This window comes from Citrus sinensis, chromosome 5 (genome assembly GCF_022201045.2).
Source record: "Citrus sinensis cultivar Valencia sweet orange chromosome 5, DVS_A1.0, whole genome shotgun sequence".
In the NCBI taxonomy this organism is placed as follows: Eukaryota; Viridiplantae; Streptophyta; class Magnoliopsida; order Sapindales; family Rutaceae; genus Citrus; species Citrus sinensis.
The window spans coordinates 23,687,574-23,707,859 of NC_068560.1; the positions used below are offsets into that span (position 1 = coordinate 23,687,574).

General features: G+C 32.3%; 1 protein-coding gene and 1 long non-coding RNA gene across 3 annotated transcripts in view; one reads left to right on the forward strand and one right to left on the reverse strand.

The window, feature by feature from the left end:
* LOC127902670 (uncharacterized) overlaps positions 1 to 20,286 on the forward strand; it is a 122,976-nt gene that overhangs the window by 15,112 nt on the left and 87,578 nt on the right. The window lies entirely within an intron of this gene.
* On the reverse strand, positions 1,560 to 15,009 carry LOC102628023 (uncharacterized). The gene is given in 11 exon segments (XM_052442380.1): positions 1,560 to 1,769; positions 1,863 to 1,934; positions 1,936 to 3,222; positions 3,335 to 4,105; positions 4,417 to 4,851; positions 4,922 to 5,356; positions 6,346 to 6,435; positions 8,083 to 8,517; positions 9,619 to 9,708; positions 10,457 to 12,918; positions 14,588 to 15,009. Coding segments are annotated over 9 exon segments (6,021 nt in total). The 5' UTR covers positions 12,881 to 12,918; positions 14,588 to 15,009; the 3' UTR covers positions 1,560 to 1,769; positions 1,863 to 1,880.

Genomic DNA, 20,286 nt, shown 5'->3' on the forward strand with positions numbered 1-20,286 from the left:
GAGGACAGCAGTTCGAACCCCCACAAAAGTATTGTGGGGGTATTTCCTTCCTCAATTAATTTGAGTGAAGGTAGTCTTCTCCCTTACCCATGAGTGAGGAGTAGACATCCCTCGAATATTTGTGAGGGTTAAAATCTGGGCAGAGCTCCATTAGCATTGATGTCAGTTGGTCCCAGTAATAGTCTGATTTGTAAATATCAGTCATAGTCTCATGTATATGAGTTGTAATCTGAGCAATAGTCTCATATAATCAAAAAAAAAAAAATGTGCCATCCTTAAACTAATATTATTAGAAACTATAAGTGAAAGTTTTCAGAAAACACGCACGTGATAAGTTTTTCTCGGAATTTGTTTTCTCCTTTGTTTTGATTTACGCGAGAGATAGTTGTAAAGCGTAAAATTTTTTTTTTTTTTGAATACTGTTTATACAGGACTGTAGGTATTACAATTAATATTTACACACAGATTCACAGATTCTACAATTGGGACCTTCATCGTGGCATGTACTCCTCTGAAGCGCTGCCCAAATTTTTCAAACCCTCTCAAATATTCTGATTTGTAAATATCAGTCATAGTCTCATGTATATGAGTTGTAATCTGAGCAATAGTCTCATATAATCAAAAAAAAAAAAATGTGCCATCCTTAAACTAATATTATTAGAAACTATAAGTGAAAGTTTTCAGAAAACACGCACGTGATAAGTTTTTCTCGGAATTTGTTTTCTCCTTTGTTTTGATTTACGCGAGAGATAGTTGTAAAGCGTAAAATTTTTTTTTTTTTTGAATACTGTTTATACAGGACTGTAGGTATTACAATTAATATTTACACACAGATTCACAGATTCTACAATTGGGACCTTCATCGTGGCATGTACTCCTCTGAAGCGCTGCCCAAATTCTTCAAACCCTCTCAAATATTCGAGGGCTGTCCATTCTACTCACATTTCGTGAGGAATAGACTGGCTTCACTCAATTATGTGATAATTGAGGAAGGATTGTAAATAAGCCCCATAAATGCTTTTATGGAGGCTCGAACGCTTGCACTCATTATTCTAAGTGCAAGGGCTCTCCCACTGGACCAAAGGCCCATTGGTGTAAAGCGTAAAATTTTAAAATACGTAACAAAACAAAAACTTACAGGGGTTGGGCGGGGCGCACCATGTGCATACCAAATTAGAATAATTGACGAATCGTAATAAAAAATTTATATATAATAATTGAATGAGATCCATGGTTCACAATTGCAAATTAAAGGTTGGTTTTATAATAAAAATCTTTTTGTGCATACCAAATTAGAAAAGATTATAAGTAAATTAAGATTTTCAAAATTTGACTAGTATTATATTACGTACATCAATATAATATAAATTTGTTATATATATATTTTATTCTGTAACCAATGCTTTCAAAAACTTTATACTTATATGTTTGAACAACTTTTTTCGTTTTCTATTTATATACGATATCATTTATGTTTACATAAATTTTCATATGTACCCAAATTAAGCATTAAATACACACACTTTGGTAAGACACATTTCTAGTATCAGACAATGATATTATATTGAATGTAATGCTTCAATGAATTTTATTACTATATACTAAAATACTCAACGATCTCCATTAAAAAAAAAAAGGCATGATTAGAATGATTAAAGATCATTTGATGAGGAGTTTCGTCATTAACTGTGTCGAAACACAGCAGCAATCCACAATACACTTAACACGAGAGGGGCACACAAGCATGCATGAATCTTCCACCATTAAACCTGAAATCATAAAATAAAAGAAACAAGATGAGTGTTGTTTTACGGTCTGAAAGCCGATTCCAATTAATAATAATAATAGTAATAGTAATAAACCTTTGTTAATAATTACTACTAGTTGTCTCTGCCTTTTGCATCTTCCTCCTTTGTATCATCGTCCTCTTCCAATCACACGGCTAGACCAGTATGTCTCGAGAATCTTTACTGCCTTCTCAGAGATCCCGTTGACGTCACGACTTCGTAGATTTTCAATCTTTTCTAATCCCTCAGCCTCCTCAACCAACTGGGCATATTGATTAAAATCTCCAACGGCGGTACCCGTATTCATTTCAGCTACCCCGACCTTCAAAATGTTCTCTAATCCTTCTAAGCAAACAGTGACGATCTTTGGATCAGCACATTGAAGGAGATCACACAATGGTTTTATACACCCCGTTCTCACGAGGTACTTGATTTGATCATGAGTGCCACGCGAGCTGGCATTCGAAATTGCCCAAGCAGCCTCCTTCTTTGTATCAAATTCAGCATTTTGAAGTAGATTGACAATGGGACCAATTAAGCCGGAATCAATTACCGCCTGAATCTGCTCCCTGTTTCCAGCTGTAATATTTGAAATAATCCAGCTAATCTTCTTCTTGATGATCTCTTCATGATTATGGACTAAAATGTCCAAAAAGTATGGCAGTGCACCACAGTTAATTATATACTGAGTCTGGAAATCATCTCCCGTCACAATATTTCCAACAGTCCCCAGGGCAGGGGCAAGCACTGAGGATGATGAGTGACCAAGGAGCTCAACAAGTCGTGGACAGACACCTGCCTCGATCACAGCTTGAATTTTGTCATTCGTACCATCAGCAAGATACGCGAGTGTCCAACAGGCATATGTCAAGACCTCTTCATCGTTTGAACGAATAAGCTGTGCAAGCGCCGGGAGAGCTGGCCTTACCTGATCAAATGGTGGCTGTGGCATGCCCCTGCATAAATTAGACAATGTCCATGTGGCAGTTCTCAGCATTGAAAGCTTAGTGTGGTCCTTTAATTGCTCCAGCACTGGAATCAAAGCTTCTTCGCGAAGCACAAGATTACGGCAACCAAGTGAGTCACCAGCAATATTTCCCATTGCCCAAACAGCCTGCTCGCGGACATCCTCACTTGGAGAAGCAAGTAGTTTCACAAATATTGGAACAGCACCGTCGTCAATCACCACCTTAGTGTTCTCTGAAGTTCCAGAAGCAATGTTTGTAAGAGCCCAAGCAGCCTGAAAATGAAGTTGCGGATAGTCTATCCTCATAAGAAACTCAACAAAGCGCGGGACAACGCCAGATTGTATGACTTCATCAATTTGTGGACTCCTCTCAATCGAAAGTAGATTTCGGAACCAAGTAGTTGCTTCCAGCTGCAAGCCGCTGTCATCTGACCAAACCCCAGCAACCATCCTGTGAAAACTCGCGTACTTGTTTTAGGAGCAGGAGCAGGAGGAGGAAATTAAGTTAGGGATTTGGAGTGAGAGTGAAGGTGGAGAAAAAGCAAGAGAGGGAAAAAGTTGATTGTTGAGAAATATATACCTTTCGTATGGTTGTGTTAAGGTCGTCCTTCCAATCCCAACATGCTTCACCCCGCCGCTCCACTTTGTGTAATTTGGGTGTACTTAATTTTCCTTCAGAGAAAATCTTCATATCGGGGCAATCATCCACCACTAATCTTTCCAAAGATGGGAAATTGAAAGCACAATTGCCAGAGCAGAAGCTTGTCAGACTTTCTAAGAGTAAAAGCTTCAACTCCTTCAATTCTCTGAAAGTAATAACCTCATCTTGTGCTACAACATCATCCCCCAGTACTATTTCTTTTATCTTATCGCATGATGCTATCTCCATATATCTAAGTCTCACCAGAGTCTTTGCAACTGAGGATGTTATTACGATTTTCAAGTTGTTGCAACGCGATACCACCAGATTTGTAAGATTCTGAAAGGATGTCGACGATGGCACTAGATTGACCAAACGGTCACACCCCTCTACACGTAGAATAACCAAGTTGTTCGTAACAGAGGACTCCTCTATCAAAATGTGCTCCAGTTGATATTTTGCTTCTATTATTTCTACCCTCATCCCATTTTCAACTTTCTCTTCCGGCAACCAAGCATCAAGTCCTCCTATTTGGAGGAGTTTCATTGTGTGAAGTCTCTGGAGGAAGTCACCAAGCCATAAAATAGTCCGCTCATCATCCAACTCCACAAAAATATATTTTAGTTTGCAAAGCAAGTCTTCAGAAAATAGATATTTATTTGTTACTACGTGCTTTGCATCAACTTTCAACTCTTCCAAATTAGGGAATACCTGGGAGATTGATCAGAGCCCAAAAAAAAAAAAAATACAAGATGAATCAATTGATGAGAATTATAAGTTACCACTAATTTATAAAATATATTTTATAAATTAGAATAATTATGAATGAATACTATACACTAATCTAGAATAATTATGAATGAATACTATACACTAATCTGTAAGAGAGTTACGTTGCTGACAATTTGACTTTTAGTAAGAAACCAAGCGATAAAGGCAAAGGCAATATAACTCTAAACTCTATGATATAAACTCTCACAGAATAAGAATTGAAAAATTGATTATAAAATTCTTGTACGTACCCTTTCCGTGAAGATACTAGTAGTTCTTTTGTATCTCGCCATGAATTCAGGACATGCAGATATCCATAATTCTTTCAAGGATGGAAATTCAAGAATATCAAGATCTCCAGTGCAGAAGCTTGTGATCTTTTCAAGATCAGACATCTTCAGATATTGCAACTGAGGAAACATTACAATATTTTTCTTCCTTTCTTCTTGGTTGTCCACGACTATTAACTCTTCCAGGACAGGACATTTGACTATCATAATGTGTTGGAGTCGAACAAAGCTACTAACTGTAGAAGATGAAAATATACATCTTAAATTCATACATCCGTGCAGGGTCAAGCGCGTTAAATTCTGAATACCACAAGACATGACTGTAACTGGGCTCAGCCAAATCCTCCCAACATTTATTGAATACAACATCAACTTCTCTAACTCTGGTAACCGAACCTGCTCGAACAAAAAATTAACTTGTTAATTGCAAGTAAACGATCATTGATTATAAAATTCTTGTACGTACCCTTTCCGTGAAGATACTAGTAGTTCTTTTGTATCTCGCCATGAATTCAGGACATGCATATATCCATAATTCTTTCAAGGATGGAAATTCAAGAATATCAAGATCTCCAGTGCAGAAGCTTGTGAACTTTTCAAGATCAGACATCCCCAGATATTGCAACTGAGGAAATATTACAATATTTTTCTTCCTTTCTTCTTGGTTGTCCACGACTATTAACTCTTCCAGGACAGGACATTTACTTATCTCAATGCTTTGGAGTCGAACAAAGCTACTAACAGTAGAAGATGAAAATAGACATCTTAAATTCATACATCCGTGCAGGATCAAGCGTGTTAAATTCTGATTACCACAAGACATGACTGTAACTTGGCTCGGCCAAATCCTCTCAACATTTATTGACACCAACTCCAACTTCTCTAACTCTGGTAATGCAACCTGCACGATCAAAAAATTAACTTGTTAATTACAAGCAACAATGATTTCTGTTGATGGACAAATCAATAAAATTACTCTTTTCTCTGGTTATAGTTCTTTTCAGTTTTTCATACAAACAACCGTTAATCAAGTTTTCCAAATTATTCCTTACTAAATGTATAGATTTAGACGGCGGCTAATATAATTCATATTGCAAATATGTTTTGATTGTAACGAATTTTGTAATATTAAATTTTGGTTGATTCGCAATAGGACCTACTATCCAGCGCGTGCAGTTCTCGGGGATTTAACTACTGGCACCTCGATTATATAAAAATTTGGAATAGTTTCAAAGGAAATCAAATAATTCCCCCTTGCAAATAGTAATTATCATTAATTGCCGCGGGTTCACATATAATTCTAAGAAATTAGGCGAGAAGAGTCTCATCAACAATCAATCAGCAGATATCACGTTTGGGAGATCATCATGATTTCCTCAGATGCTAGAGAATCAACGGGATTTCCGCTCATGCAGGAGTGGACACATTATCTTAGAGCATCCCTCACTGAGATCTTTTAAAAAATTTATATTATAAAGTGAACAACATATTTAGTATAGATTTAGACGGCGGCTAATATAAATTATATGTATTCTAATGATGTATATTAAAGAAAATGACTAACCATAATTTCAATCAACTTATTAGTCTATATATATATATATATATATATATATATAATATTCAGTGATTACAACATATTTAGTATTTCATAACATGATGTTTATAATAATAATTATTATTAATTCCCTTATTGTGTCAAGAACCTTTTCTTTATCTAAGAATGAATTTGTTACACCCTACTATAGTACGGATGAAAAATTTAGAATCATTGTGAAATATAATTATTAATCACTCTTTGCCATATTTGCGACCAAAGAAGAATATAACAAAGAAAAGAAACAAAAATTATAGAGAATGAATGAGACCATTGACTTATTAATAACTGACCTTCCCAGTGAAAAGCGTATTAGAAATTTGGACATTGTCCTCCAAAATGATTTCATGTGACTGCAAATCATTAGCTGATTCCTGTTGTCTCTGTTTTACATTGCAGATGTCTTGATTTTAGAGCGTAAACTTAATTGTGAGCACAATCTTAATGCATAGATATAAAATCTTTAAAAATGAGTACAATCAACTTAGCACTAAATCCAAATTTGATATTTTGGATTCCATGATTAAGATTTTTTAAATAAAAATTTAATAGAGTTAATTTAAAAATAAAAATTAAATGTGAAAAATAAACTTGCAATTATGGATTTAATTTTGATAAATAATGAGGTTCCGCCTATGTTGCAACAGTTGCAACATACCACTTCTTTTGTCATTTTGTAATTTAGCCATTGGATCCAAGACAAGAATGGTAAAAGCAAATCTAACGGCAGAGTGTATTTATTTAGGTTATTTTCATTGTAATCCCTCTTGTTTTCTGAAATGTCAGGAAAAAATATAATTATTATTTTTTTATTTATTGGCTTAGTTGTTAAATGATATGAATAAGAAGTAGGAAATTTAAGAGGACTTTTATTATTGATATTATGTAATTACAATGCATGATTCAATACTAGTTTATAAGAGTCACAACTTGTTAAATATAAAATAAAGTTTATGTTTGCATCCTAACTTCAAAAAGATAAATACGTTTATTTATTCCACAAATTAATAAATATTTCATATTTTTTTAATTATTACTATCTTTTCTAGATCTACTCTCATTATGTAAATTTATTAAAAATTATATTTAATTATTATTTTATATTAATTATTAATATATAAATATAATATGATATAATAAAATAATATTATAATATAATTTATTTTTAATATTTTAATTATTATAGTAAAAATAAAAATATAATAAAAATATATTTTTAATATTTCAATTAAGAAAAATTTTAACACATTGTAGTGAATTATATAATTTACCACAATCTAACTTTTAAAACTTCCAAACATAGGTAAGTAATAAATTAATGTGAACAATATTATAACAATATACAATACTGTGTTCTAAACACATTCTAATGGTGCGTTTATTAAATAAGAATCGAAATGAGCTAGAATCATAATAAGGAATCGGAATGAACAACATTCCCATTGATGTGTTTACTTTTTTTTTATAATTGGAATAAACTATTATAAGTTATTAAAATGCCCTTTGATAATTGTGTCCCTAATATTATTTGTATATATTATAATTAAAACAATAATAATAATAAAACTAAAAATAATAATTATGAAAATAATGTTAATTAAAACAAAAAATTAATAAAATTTAACAACAATAATAATAACAACAACAACAAAATTAACTGAAATAATAATATTAATAATGATAATAATAAAAATTATTAATAAGTTTTAATAATATTATTATTAATAAAAATAATAACAACATTAATTAATAATAATGAAAGTAAAAAAGTTAATATATTTTAATAATAACATTAATTTTAATCATAACAAGATAAATATTAATAATAATGAATTAATTACAGTATAATAACAATTAAAATAATAAAAGTAATAAATTTTAATAATAATAATAATGACAATAATAATCATAAATAATAATAATTAAAATAATAAAATTTAATAGCAATATAACTCTTAAGCTTTATGATTTAAACTTTCACAGTACATACATAAGAATTGAAAAAATGATTATAAAATTCTTGTACGTACCCTTTCCGTCAAGATATTAGTAGTTCTTTTGTATCTCGCCATGAATTCAGGACATGCATATATCCGTAATTCTTTCAAGGATGGAAATTCAAGAATATCAAGATCTCCAGTGCAGAAGCTTGTGATCTTTTCAAGATCAGACATCTCCAGATATTGCAACTGAGGAAACATTACAATATTTTTCTTCCTTTCTTCTTGGTTGTCCACGACTATTAACTCTTCCAGGACAGGACATTTACTTATCTCAATGCTTTGGAGTCGAACAAAGCTACTAACAGTAGAAGATGAAAATAGACATCTTAAATTCATACATCCGTGCAGGATCAAGCGTGTTAAATTCTGATTACCACAAGACATGACTGTAACTTGGCTCGGCCAAATCCTCTCAACATTTATTGACACCAACTCCAACTTCTCTAACTCTGGTAATGCAACCTGCACGATCAAAAAATTAACTTGCTAATTACAAGCAACAATGATTTCTGTTGATGGACAAATCAATAAAATTACTCTTTCTCTGGTTATAGTTCTTTTCAGTTTTTCATACAAACAACCGTTAATCAAGTTTTCCAAATTATTCCTTACTAAATGTATAGATTTAGACGGCGGCTAATATAATTCATATTGCAAATATGTTTTGATTGTAACGAATTTTGTAATATTAAATTTTGGTTGATTAACAATAGGACCTACTGTCCAGCGCGAGCAGTTCTCGGGGATTTAACTACTGGCACCTCGATTATATAAAAATTTGGAATATTTTCAAAGGAAATCACATAATTCCCCCTTGCAAATAGTAATTATCATTAATTGCCGCGGGTTCACATATAATTCTAAGAAATTAGGCGAGAAGAGTCTCATCAACAATCAATCAGCAGATATCACGTTTGGCAGATCATCATGATTTCCTCAGATGCTAGAGAATCAGCGGAATTTCCGCTCATGCAGGAGTGGACACATTATCTTAGAGCATCCCTCACTGAGATCTTTTAAAAAACTTATATTATAAAGTGAACAACATATTTAGTATAGATTTAGACGGCGGCTAATATAAATTATATGTATTCTAATGACGTATATTAAAGAAAATGACTAACCATAATTTCATTCAACTTATTAGTCTACATACATACATACATACATACATACATACATACATATATATATATATATATATATATATATATATATATGTATGTATGGCTCCGGCTAAGTTACGTTTAACGTAACTTAGCCGGCTCCTATATATATATATATATATATAATATTAAGTGATTACAACATATTTAGTATTCGATAACATGATGTTTATAATAATAATAATTATTAATTCACTTATTGTGTCAGAGTACCTTTTCTTTCTCTAAGAATGTATTTGTTACACCCTACTATACTTCGGATGAAAAATTTAGAATAATTGTGAAATATAATTATTAATCACTCTTTGCCATATTTGTTACCAAACAGGAATATAACAAAGAAAAAAAACAAAAATTATAGAGAATTAATAAGACGATTGACTAATTAATAACTGACCTTCTCAGGGAAAAGCGTATTAGAAATTTGGACATTGTCCTCCAAAATGATTTCATGTGACTGCAAATCATTAGCTGATTCCTCTTGTCTCTGTTGACATTGCAGGTGTCTTGATTTAAGAGTGTAAACTTAATTGTGAACACAATCTTAATTAATGCATAGATACAAGATGTTTAAAAATTAGTATAATAAACTTAGCACTAAATCCAAATTTGATATTTCGGATTCCATGATTAAGATTTTTTAAATAAAAATTTAATAGAGTTAATTTAAAAATAAAAATTAAATATGAAAAATAAACTTGCAATTATGGATTTAATTTTGATAAATAATGAATGTTCTCTTTATATTTTTTTTTAAAAGGTAAAAGAGCGTAAAAAACCCAAATTCATTTTTTTAGTCCCTTACTCTCCCATGATTCAAACTTGGGTGGTTGTAGGAGGACTGAAAATATATAAGACAGTTAACTTCACTTTTTTTTTCTTTTTCTTTTTTTTCTTTTTTTGTTGAGAGAAAAGAGAAGAAGGATATTACAAAGCATGAAGCTCGTGCAATATAAGGGCAATTATGGTTTTTTCTTTAAATTAAAATGGTAAGATTCTGAAGCTAAAAGATTAAAATATTAATTAAATTGCAAACATTAAAGATTTTTTTTTCCAAAATTGGTTGCTTTGAAAATGAGAATAATATAATATTTGAAGACTTTTTCAAAATTAATTACTGTGATGCACTAGAAATTTCTAGCTTTAGTCTAATGTATAAATTGACAAAACGATATTAGAATCCCAGGTGAAAAGAACCCTCTCATACCAATTATTTAAATTAGGAATGATCATACCTCTGACTCTGCCGGACTGAGGGCGAGGCGTGAACCCCTCATACGGAGACGCTTGAGATGGGAAGAGCCTACTTTGACTAACTCGTTACGAAAATAATCGACATCTTGCTCTTGCAATCTACGTAATTCAAGGTCTTCAATTCTCTGCAGTTGCACGATCAGCGAATCCCTCAACCGAATCTTGTCATTTAGCTCGAGTCTGAATTCACGACACCAAATGCCAGTGCTCTCCCAATATTCCCAACCCTCATCCTCATCCTCATCCTCATCATCTCCAATGCGGATGATATGTATGCTGTACCTTTCCAGCTTCTCCAAGAGCAGGCCTCTGGGCAGAGTGCCGACGTCATAGACGTGTAATTCCAAAGAGGTCAAGTTGGGTAAATGCTTCAACTCCTCAAGGCTTGCATTCTTAACCCCTTCCACCTCCACCTCCCATTTATCAAAACTTCTACCACCTATATATAGTTCTTCTAAATGGGATAATTTTGACAGTATATTTGGTGGAATAACTTTTAGTGCAAAACAATCTCTCAAATCAAGCAACTTTAGCCAAGTCAATTCACCTACTTCTACCGGCAACTTCTTAATATAAGAACCTCTTAAGCAAAGGATTTCTAGTTTCTTCAAGTCTCCTACAACACTTATATCAGGCAAACTGCAGCGACACAAACTCAGTGTTCGAAGGTTTGACAGGAGACCAAGTGATGGAGGCAGTGACCGTATGTAAGTCAAGTTTACAACTCTGACCTCGATCATGCTCTTGAAAAAGTTGTCTGGAATTGTTACTCGTGAATATTCCCAAGGAGGATCATCACTTATAAAAAGAAGTTCGAGCTGAGGACATTCCAGTACTTTAGGAAGCAAATTAGGCTTGATATCATGTATGACGATTGAAGTGCAATGCTTTATTGCACTTCCGTCTGACCATTCCCTGCAACCATCAACCTGCTCATTTGTAGCAGTAAACACATTTCGTTCAGTAGATGCAATTGATATGGCGACATCGCGAACTACATCATGCATAGAAAACAACTCTTTCTTCTGGCTTATATGGTCAAGCAACATACAAGAAGCTTTGAGTGTGCGCACCAATGTATGTACTCGATTTCGTGCTGCTTCCATCTTATTCACACCTTGAAATAAACTCAATCCCATACCACACATTAACAGTTCGTCAATAGATGCTATGGCTGTATATCCTATTAGCAAAAAGATGTTCTTCAGCTCCTCCCCTACCAATTTGTCGTAACTCAACTTTATGGCTTTATATGCATCTGGCTGTACATGCTTAAAATTCGATGAAGAAGGCCTTCTTAGCTGTTCCAATGCATCCTTCCATTCACGTATGCCCTTGTTCCTTAATGCCCTTGCAACCGTCACAATGGAAACTGGTAGACCTGCACATTCCTCTGCCACATTCCTTGCCGCCTCTTCCAATTCACTACCTTCAACATAATCACCTGCCATCTTCTTGAATAGACTCCAAGCTTCTTCTTCGTTTAAAACACCAACTGGGAAATTTGTTCGACAATCCATCTTCTCAGACAATACATTTAGACTTCTGGCCGTCAACAATACTTTACAACCATCTCCGTGAGGAATTCCGACAACCCGCAAATCAAGATTTTCCCAAATGTTGTCTAAAACTATCAGGATCTTCTTCTCTGCTTTTATACCTTCACATAACCTGCCTGCCCTTCCTTCATCACTTTCCTCATGCAACTTCAGGCCTAATTTATCTGCGATTACTCCTTGAATCTTTCGTATGTCTTGATTCTGAGACACCTCAACAAAAACCACCTGATCAAAGAGTTTGTCACTCTTGACTTTCCTAGCAACTTCTTCGGCCAGCGTCGTCTTTCCGATTCCGCCCATTCCATAAATCCCAAGCATGTTGACATCGCGATCTTCTAGTGCACTGAGTATACTCCTCAAAGTGGACATTCTTGATTCAAAGGGCTCGTAGTCTTTGTTAGGGATAAGCCGAATATCCTCTGGAGCAGTACGGTAGGAAATTCTATCAAATCTTCTAGCGTCCAGGACTTTGACAACAGCCTCCTTCTGCCTCTCTGCTTCCTTGCTAAGTCGACGGCGGGTCTTCAAATTAGGTATTAACCCCTTGAAACAACGCTTATTTTCAATGGCTTCATCGTCTGTAAATTTATCTGCCTTAACAATGACATCATTTGCCCCTTCGAGCCAATTCTCAACGTTCTCTTCAATCGCTTCCCCTTTTGTTTTAGCCTCAGTAACCCGGTGCTCTATACTAACCTTCTCAGACTTCAGATTGTCAACTTCAGTCTTGAGATTGTCTAAGATGCTCGTGTACTTACTCTCACGCAAATAGCTAATTTGGCGATATGCGGGAGGAGCCAAGCACTTCACAACTTCTACAACAATAGTAAGAATGATTTCAGCCATCTTCAATCCTTTGTCCTTGTCTCTCTATCTCTCTTTTTCTGAATTTGTGAAAAACAATTGATCCAGTTAGGAAGCACACTGAGTGATTGAACACAAGTGACCACAACAAGACGGAACAAAATAAAAAGGAAAAAAATAGAAAGAGTGGATGGAGAATAAAACAGAGACAGCGGCACAGCTGGACACAACTAGATAGAGAACAGAGGAAAACCAAATAACAAGACTTAAGATTACAACAAACAGAGGCCAAGTATTATTGTTGAGATCAGAAGATGGAAAATTCAAAAGAAAAAATAGAGCTTTTACCATTACTTGCCTTATCATCTTTTAAATTAAAGTTATTATTCTTCTATTTTTCAAGTTGCCAACTCATCCGCATTCTCTTTTATTGAATTTGAAGATCAATGATTATAAATTTGTGTGAAAATTTTAAGTCAAAACTTTAAATTAAAATAATCTTTAAGTTATTGGGAAATAATACCTTAGTATAACAAATATTATATCCTATACTTTATTGCTACAAAATTACGAAACCTTATATTATATTATGTTTCCATATTTCTCCTTTATAGTGAAGACTCGTACTTCTTCTCTAATAAATGCTAAAGTATTGGCTTAAATTTTTTAACCAGCACAGTAGACCCTTAAGCTATATATACTATAATGTCCCTCTTCTCTCACAGATTAAACCAATCTGATCTCAGAGTGAGTTGATACCATGACTTTGCATCATTCGTGATCAAAGGAGCATCATTACTAACTAATATAGGCTCGATCAATAGGCATGATAACAATTTTTTTTATCTACAAACACTATTTTTCAAAATATTTTATCTTAAGACTAACTAAATATTTTTTAACTATGTAGATATAGGTTGTTTGATCTCTTTTAAATAGTGGAGATTACAAACAAACGGATGCGAATTAGTAGTGATGTTGAGTTCAGAAGATTGAAGTTAAGAAAATTAAGGGTTTCTTGATCTAGGGAAATTTCAAAAGAGTGAAGCGTCCTCAAAATCGGAAGACGAAAAATAAGGAAAGGGTAAGGGTGTATTTTCAAAGTAATTCTATTAGTAGATCTTTGAAGTAGGGGTGGGCAAATCAGGTTAGTTCGGTTTAAAACGGATTGAAACAATTTAATCCAAAAATTCTACCAACAACCACTTAAAATCCAAAAATCTTAATTCCAAACATCCTTAATAACAAATATCAACTACAAACCATCATTAACAATATTTCAACAATAACAATAACAATAATAACAACAACAACAACAATAATAATAACAACTATGAATTAGCAATTCAGCATATTGCCATATTCTAAATTTAAAAAAAAAACACAAATTAATTAATTAACAATCTCCAATTTAATTTATAATAACAGCAAAAATCCTCCCCAATTTAATTAATATCAGTCTCCAATTATTCAATTATCAGTCAATAGCAACAAACCCACTCTAATATAATTATAACAATCTCCAATTGTTCAATTATCAGTCAACAGCAACAAATCCTCTCCAATTTGTCACGAACAGCCTCTAATTGTTTAATTTTCAGTCAACAACAACAAACTCACTCCAAATAATTGAACAATTGTTAATTAATTAATTAAAAATATCCAATTTAATTAATAACAACACCCAAGAGCAAGTCAGCAATAAACCCACTCCAAAATCCAAATATCAGTATAAACTAAGTGTCAAACCTTGATCGGTGGGAAGCTACAACGTCGGCAAAGCGTGACCATGTGGGGCTGAGTGAGACCGTCGACCGAGGGTGTGTGAAGGGAGAAGAGGGAGCAGGGAGGTAACGTGGTGTGTGTGAGTTTATATATATATATTAAAAGCTAAAACTTAAAAAAAAAAAAATTAACTCAATCCAAACGCCCACCTAGATTACTTCCGTTAAGAGCTGAATCCCACACTCTTGAGCCTTTGTCGTTCCAGTCAACTATAAAAACAAATCATTATTGAGTGTGAACAGATTTATTGATCACCAAATTTTCAAACTTGTCATCCTTATTGAATCTGCGTTCCCTTTTAACAAAATTTAAAAAAGTACAAATAATGAAACAAAGTTATGTTCCTTCAACAGTTGATAGAGTTACGCGGCTTCAACTTGCAAGTCCAGTCGGCATTTTCAAACTTGTAATACCCTTACAACTTGCTTTCCAAGATAGCTATAATTAATAATGACAATAGTCTCCCTATAGCGACTAGTGAGCAACTTGTTTCGTGAAATTAACGGCATCTTCTCTCACATTTTTTTAAAAAATTGAATTATATAACCCACCAAAACTATAAAGAATTGTTAGTTTTTCTTCATTAAAATTAATATATTACTCCTCTTGAAAAATCAAAATTCAGAATAAGAATGATTGATACTGTTTATTTACTAAAATGAAAATAAAATATATGAAGCCTACATATTTTTGAAATTAAAAAATAAGAACTTTATTTTCCACGAGGAGTGTTAGGAATCAAGTTCTCATTATTTAAACTCTTAATTGTACCTCACCGAAATTTCATAATTTTACTTTTGTTCTCAATTAAAATATTATTATAGTTATTATTCTTATTTTTATAGTTGTTGTTGATGTTGATGATGATGATGATACAAGATAATAAAATTAATGATAATTAAACCAATTTGAATTCAGAGTGAGTGAGTACCATTACTTCACATCATTTGATATCAAAGGAGCATCATTACTAACTAATATAGGCTCGATCGAATTCATCATGCGAAGTATATTATCGGCTGTAGGTATGGAAATAAATTTTGTATCCACAAACACTATTTTTCAAAATATTTTAAGACTTGACTTAGCATTTTTTAACCATATATGTATAGGTTGTTTGACCTATTTTAAATAGTGGAGATTACAACAAATGAACAGATGTGGATTAGTAGAGTTGTTGAGTTCAGAAGATTGAAGTTAACAAAGGGTTTCTTGATCTAGAGAAAATTCGAAAGAGCGAAGTGTCTTCGAGATCAAAAGACGAAATAAGGAAAGGGTAAGGTTATACTTTCAAAATGAATCTGTTGAGAGGACTTTAAAGATTTCTTCCGTTAAGAGCTGGATCCCACACTTGAGTCTTCGTCGTCTCAGTCAGTCAACTATAAAGACAAATTAATTTTGAGTGTGAAAGGACACAATTGATCACCAAATTTTCAAACTCGTGATCCTTATTGAATCTACATTCCCATTTGAAAAACAATAAAAGATTAACATTAATTTAACTTCATCTAAATTCCCATTTGAATCTGCATTCCCACTCCCTTGTTCTCTCGGAATGCACATAATCAAACAAAATCCTATCCGCATTTTCAAACTCGTGACCCTTCAAGCTTTCTATGACAACTATAATGAATAATTACAACAATGCTACCTAATAGTGAGAACTTGTTTGATGAAATTAACAGCTTCTTTTCTCTCATGTATTTTAAAAAAAATTAAATTATCAAAGTTTTTATTTCAAAATTAGTGCTATAGTTCATTAATTTTTCAAATTTTCCTTTTTCTTTCCACACAACAGATTAATTTGCCCTCCAAAAAATGTATTATATTGTTTATATTGTAACTTCAAGAAACTTATAATAAATTTTTAAAGAGATAAATAGAGAATGTCAGTCTCCCATCTACTCAAAATTAATATATATCATTAACTCTTGATTATTTTTATAATAACTAATAACTTTCTTGGCAGCATAATTTTACAGTATCATCCTTGTTTGTAAGTATATTTTTATTCATATTTATTATAAATTAATTAAATCATATCAATGAAAATTGAAATAAAAATTGAAGTACTAAAAATTAAAAAAATATGTTTTGGTGTGAATAAAAAATAAAAAATAAAAATATTTTTCTTATATTTTTTGTTATTTTTAAATTTTTCTTATAATAAATGTATATTTTATGTGCTCAACTTTTTCTTTAAATTTTTGTTATTAGGAGGATTTTTAGATATAATGAAAATTGTAAAGTAGTAAGTAATATATAATAATTTTAATAGAGAAAAGTAAAAAATCTCTTATTTTAAAATACAAGGAGAAAAATAATTAATTTCAAGACATTTTAAAAGATATTTCAATATGCGGTGGACCACAAACTCGAGTCTTTGTCATCTCAGTCAAACTAAAAGGACAGAATATTGAGGGCATGGCTAAGGTGCAGAAGCTACAAGTAACAGCTTCGAACTTTCCCATTTCCATCACCTTGCATTGGGAGTTTGGGACTTCTTTCTCTCTCCTCTAGCAGCCGTGGAAGTTCCCCATTGGCTACTGTTACTTACAGAAGCTGTAACATAGACTTCTCCGAATATTGACCGCGAAGGGCTCAAGTGATTGTTAATTTCACAGCAATTGCCTTTTTTTTTTTTTTTTCTAATTATTGGGAAATAATAACTTAGTATAACAAATATTATATCCTATACTTTATTGCTAAAAAATTATGAAACCTTATATTATATTATGTTTCCATATTTCTCCTTTATAGTGAAGACTCATACTTCTTCTCTAGTAAACGCTAAAGCATTGGCTTAAACTTTTTAACCAGCACAGTAGACCCTTAAGCTATATATACTATAATGTCCCTCTTCCCTCACAGATTAAACCAATCTATCTCAGAGTAAGTTTGCATCAAAGGAGTATTATTACTAACTAATATAGGCTCGATCAATAGGGATGACAATAATTTTTTTATCTACGAACATTATTTTTTCAAAATATTATATCTTTAGACGTAACTAAATATTTTTTAACCATATATGTATAGTTTGATTAAATAATGGAGATTACAACAAAACATATGCGAATTAGTCGTGATGTTGATTTCAGAAGATTGAAGTTAAAAAAATAAAGGGTTTCTTGATCTAGGGAAATTTCAAAAGAGTGAAGCGTCTTTTAGATCATGACGAAAAAAAGAAAAGGGTAAGGGTGTATTTTCAAAGTGATTCTATTGAAAGATCTTTAAAGATTACTTTCGTTAAGAGCTGGATTCCACACTTTTGAGCCTTTGTCGTCTCAGTCAACTATAAAGATACATTATTATTGAGTGTGAACATTCCGAGTTATAGATAACCAAATTTTCAAACTTGTGATCTTCGTTGAATCTGCAATCCCTTTTGAAAAAAAAGAAAAAAAGAAAGGAAAACTGCAAATAATGAAACAAAATTCTGTTCCTTGATAGAGTTACGCGGCTTCAACTTGCAAGTGCTGTCGGCATTTTCAAACTTGTAAGACCCTTCAACTTGCTTTCCAAGATAGCTATAATTAATAATGACAACCGAAGACGGCTACGTTTGCGGTACAAAAGTTGCACCATATATTAGACGTTCTTTTTTGTTCTTATCCGAAGGAACCGTTGGATTCAAAGGAAAGTGATCAGACATTCAATAGCTTCACACGTGGACATTATAGGATACCGGTCAAATCGGTTAGTGCTCCTCCACATCAAACTCACAAGCATGGCTATCATCGTATCAGCTTGGAAACTTGTTACAAGTGACGAAGAGCAACAGGGTCCGCTCCTCTAGAGTCGGTTAGTGCTCAATAATGTTACAGGTTTTATAATCTATGTAACTGGTACGATCGCTGTCTCAAGTGGTAAACTTTTGTGGCACAAATTTAGAACGAAAAGTTCCTAATAAAATAAGTTATTTAATTAATTAAATAAGAATAAAATAAATTTGTGAAAAAATTTTAAATTTAATTTTGAATTATTTTGACCAAAATTTAAGTTTTTTTAATTTGTTTAAGAAAATGCGTTGTAATTGTCTTGTTTTAATTGGAAAATCAATGAAAAAATTATGTAAAAAAAAAAAAAAAAAAAGCAAAACGCTTTGTTTTGGATGGGGGCCATAGATTCCAATATTTCCTTCACGAAAACTACAAAAAAATTATCAAAGGCATCAATTTCTACACTCTCACCGAGTAATACTCTTAACCCAGAAGAAAGTGTATAAACCAACCCCAATCAGTTATCAGTCCATCAATGGCGTCAACCTCATACAGCATAAAAAAAATCTGTGTCCATTAAACCGCCATTTAAACCGTCTTTATTGAGCCATTAGACTATTCGTGTCATCTTCCCATCTCGTTGTAGTATTTTGCCATTCAAATCTAGTTATCAATTGGGGAAAATGGGGACCAATCTGCAAGTCTTTAAAATAGAAAGAAACTTTAATTGCGCACTATGTTCACCGTAGTGGACCCAGCAGGTGCTTTAAAAGTTATGTTTCACACTCTAATTTTAATAAGAATATATATTACAAAATTACTTATCATATAAGTTACTGGACAATATATTATAAGTCAACATTATATAATTACTTTGAACACTTATATAGCCCAATTCTAATTCAATTTATTATTCTCATAACTTAAATATAAAAATTTTTATTTCCAACTTCTTAATTAATATGTAGATGAATAATAAGGAAATTAACTTTGAGAAAAAATTAAATACAAAATATGTGTAATACTTTAAAAAAAATAAACAAAAGTATTGCACAAGATAATTTTTTTTTTGGGGGGGGGGGGGGCCTTGCCATTCTTCTTCTCCTTCTCTCTCTCTTTTTTTTTGTAGTATTTATGGAACATTTTCTATTGTTATGTTCTCATTGCAAGTTATTTTGGGTGTAAAATTCAATATTGAAAATAAATTAAATAAAAAAATTAGTAACTAAAATTATGTTAAATTATTTTTTAACTTAATTTTTAATTATATTATTAGTATATGTTAAATCTCTTAAAAATCGAGTGTTGAATAATTTTATTAGTTTTTTAAACAAATAAAGTTAAATAACTTAAAAAATTTAAGTAAGGATATTTTTGAATTTTTAAACAATGTACAAAGTAAAGTTTATTTTCTTGTCAGTGGCAAATGATCACGACAAGAAATCTGAAGTAGAAACAGCAGAGCTCAACAAATCACTAAGAGAAAATAAGACCAAGAACCAAGCAGATAGAAGAAAAGCAAAATAATCCATCTCAAATCACCACATGCACAATTTAAGGGGGTTGTGACTTGGTTTTAAACATGATTTAACAAGTGCCACCAGTGAATTCTCAGAGATTGAATTTTCATACACATGTCAAATTTTCAAGTCCAACGAATTGTTATCTTTCTGAAGGTATTAACTATGCATAGCATGCTATAAACAAATCATATTATTAGGGCCTTTGTTTGCTGTACACAACATATGTACAGAGGAACAAATCCATGAGCTGAAATCATCATATTCCAAAATATTCTATTAAATCAACACCACAAAACGCGAACGCTAAACAGAATTGGAGCAATTTACCAAAGCTATTTGTCACGCAAAGCACTAGTACCTCAGAGCCCAATTTGCAAAAAAGCACCAAAAATGAAAAATAACAAATGCCCAGATGAAA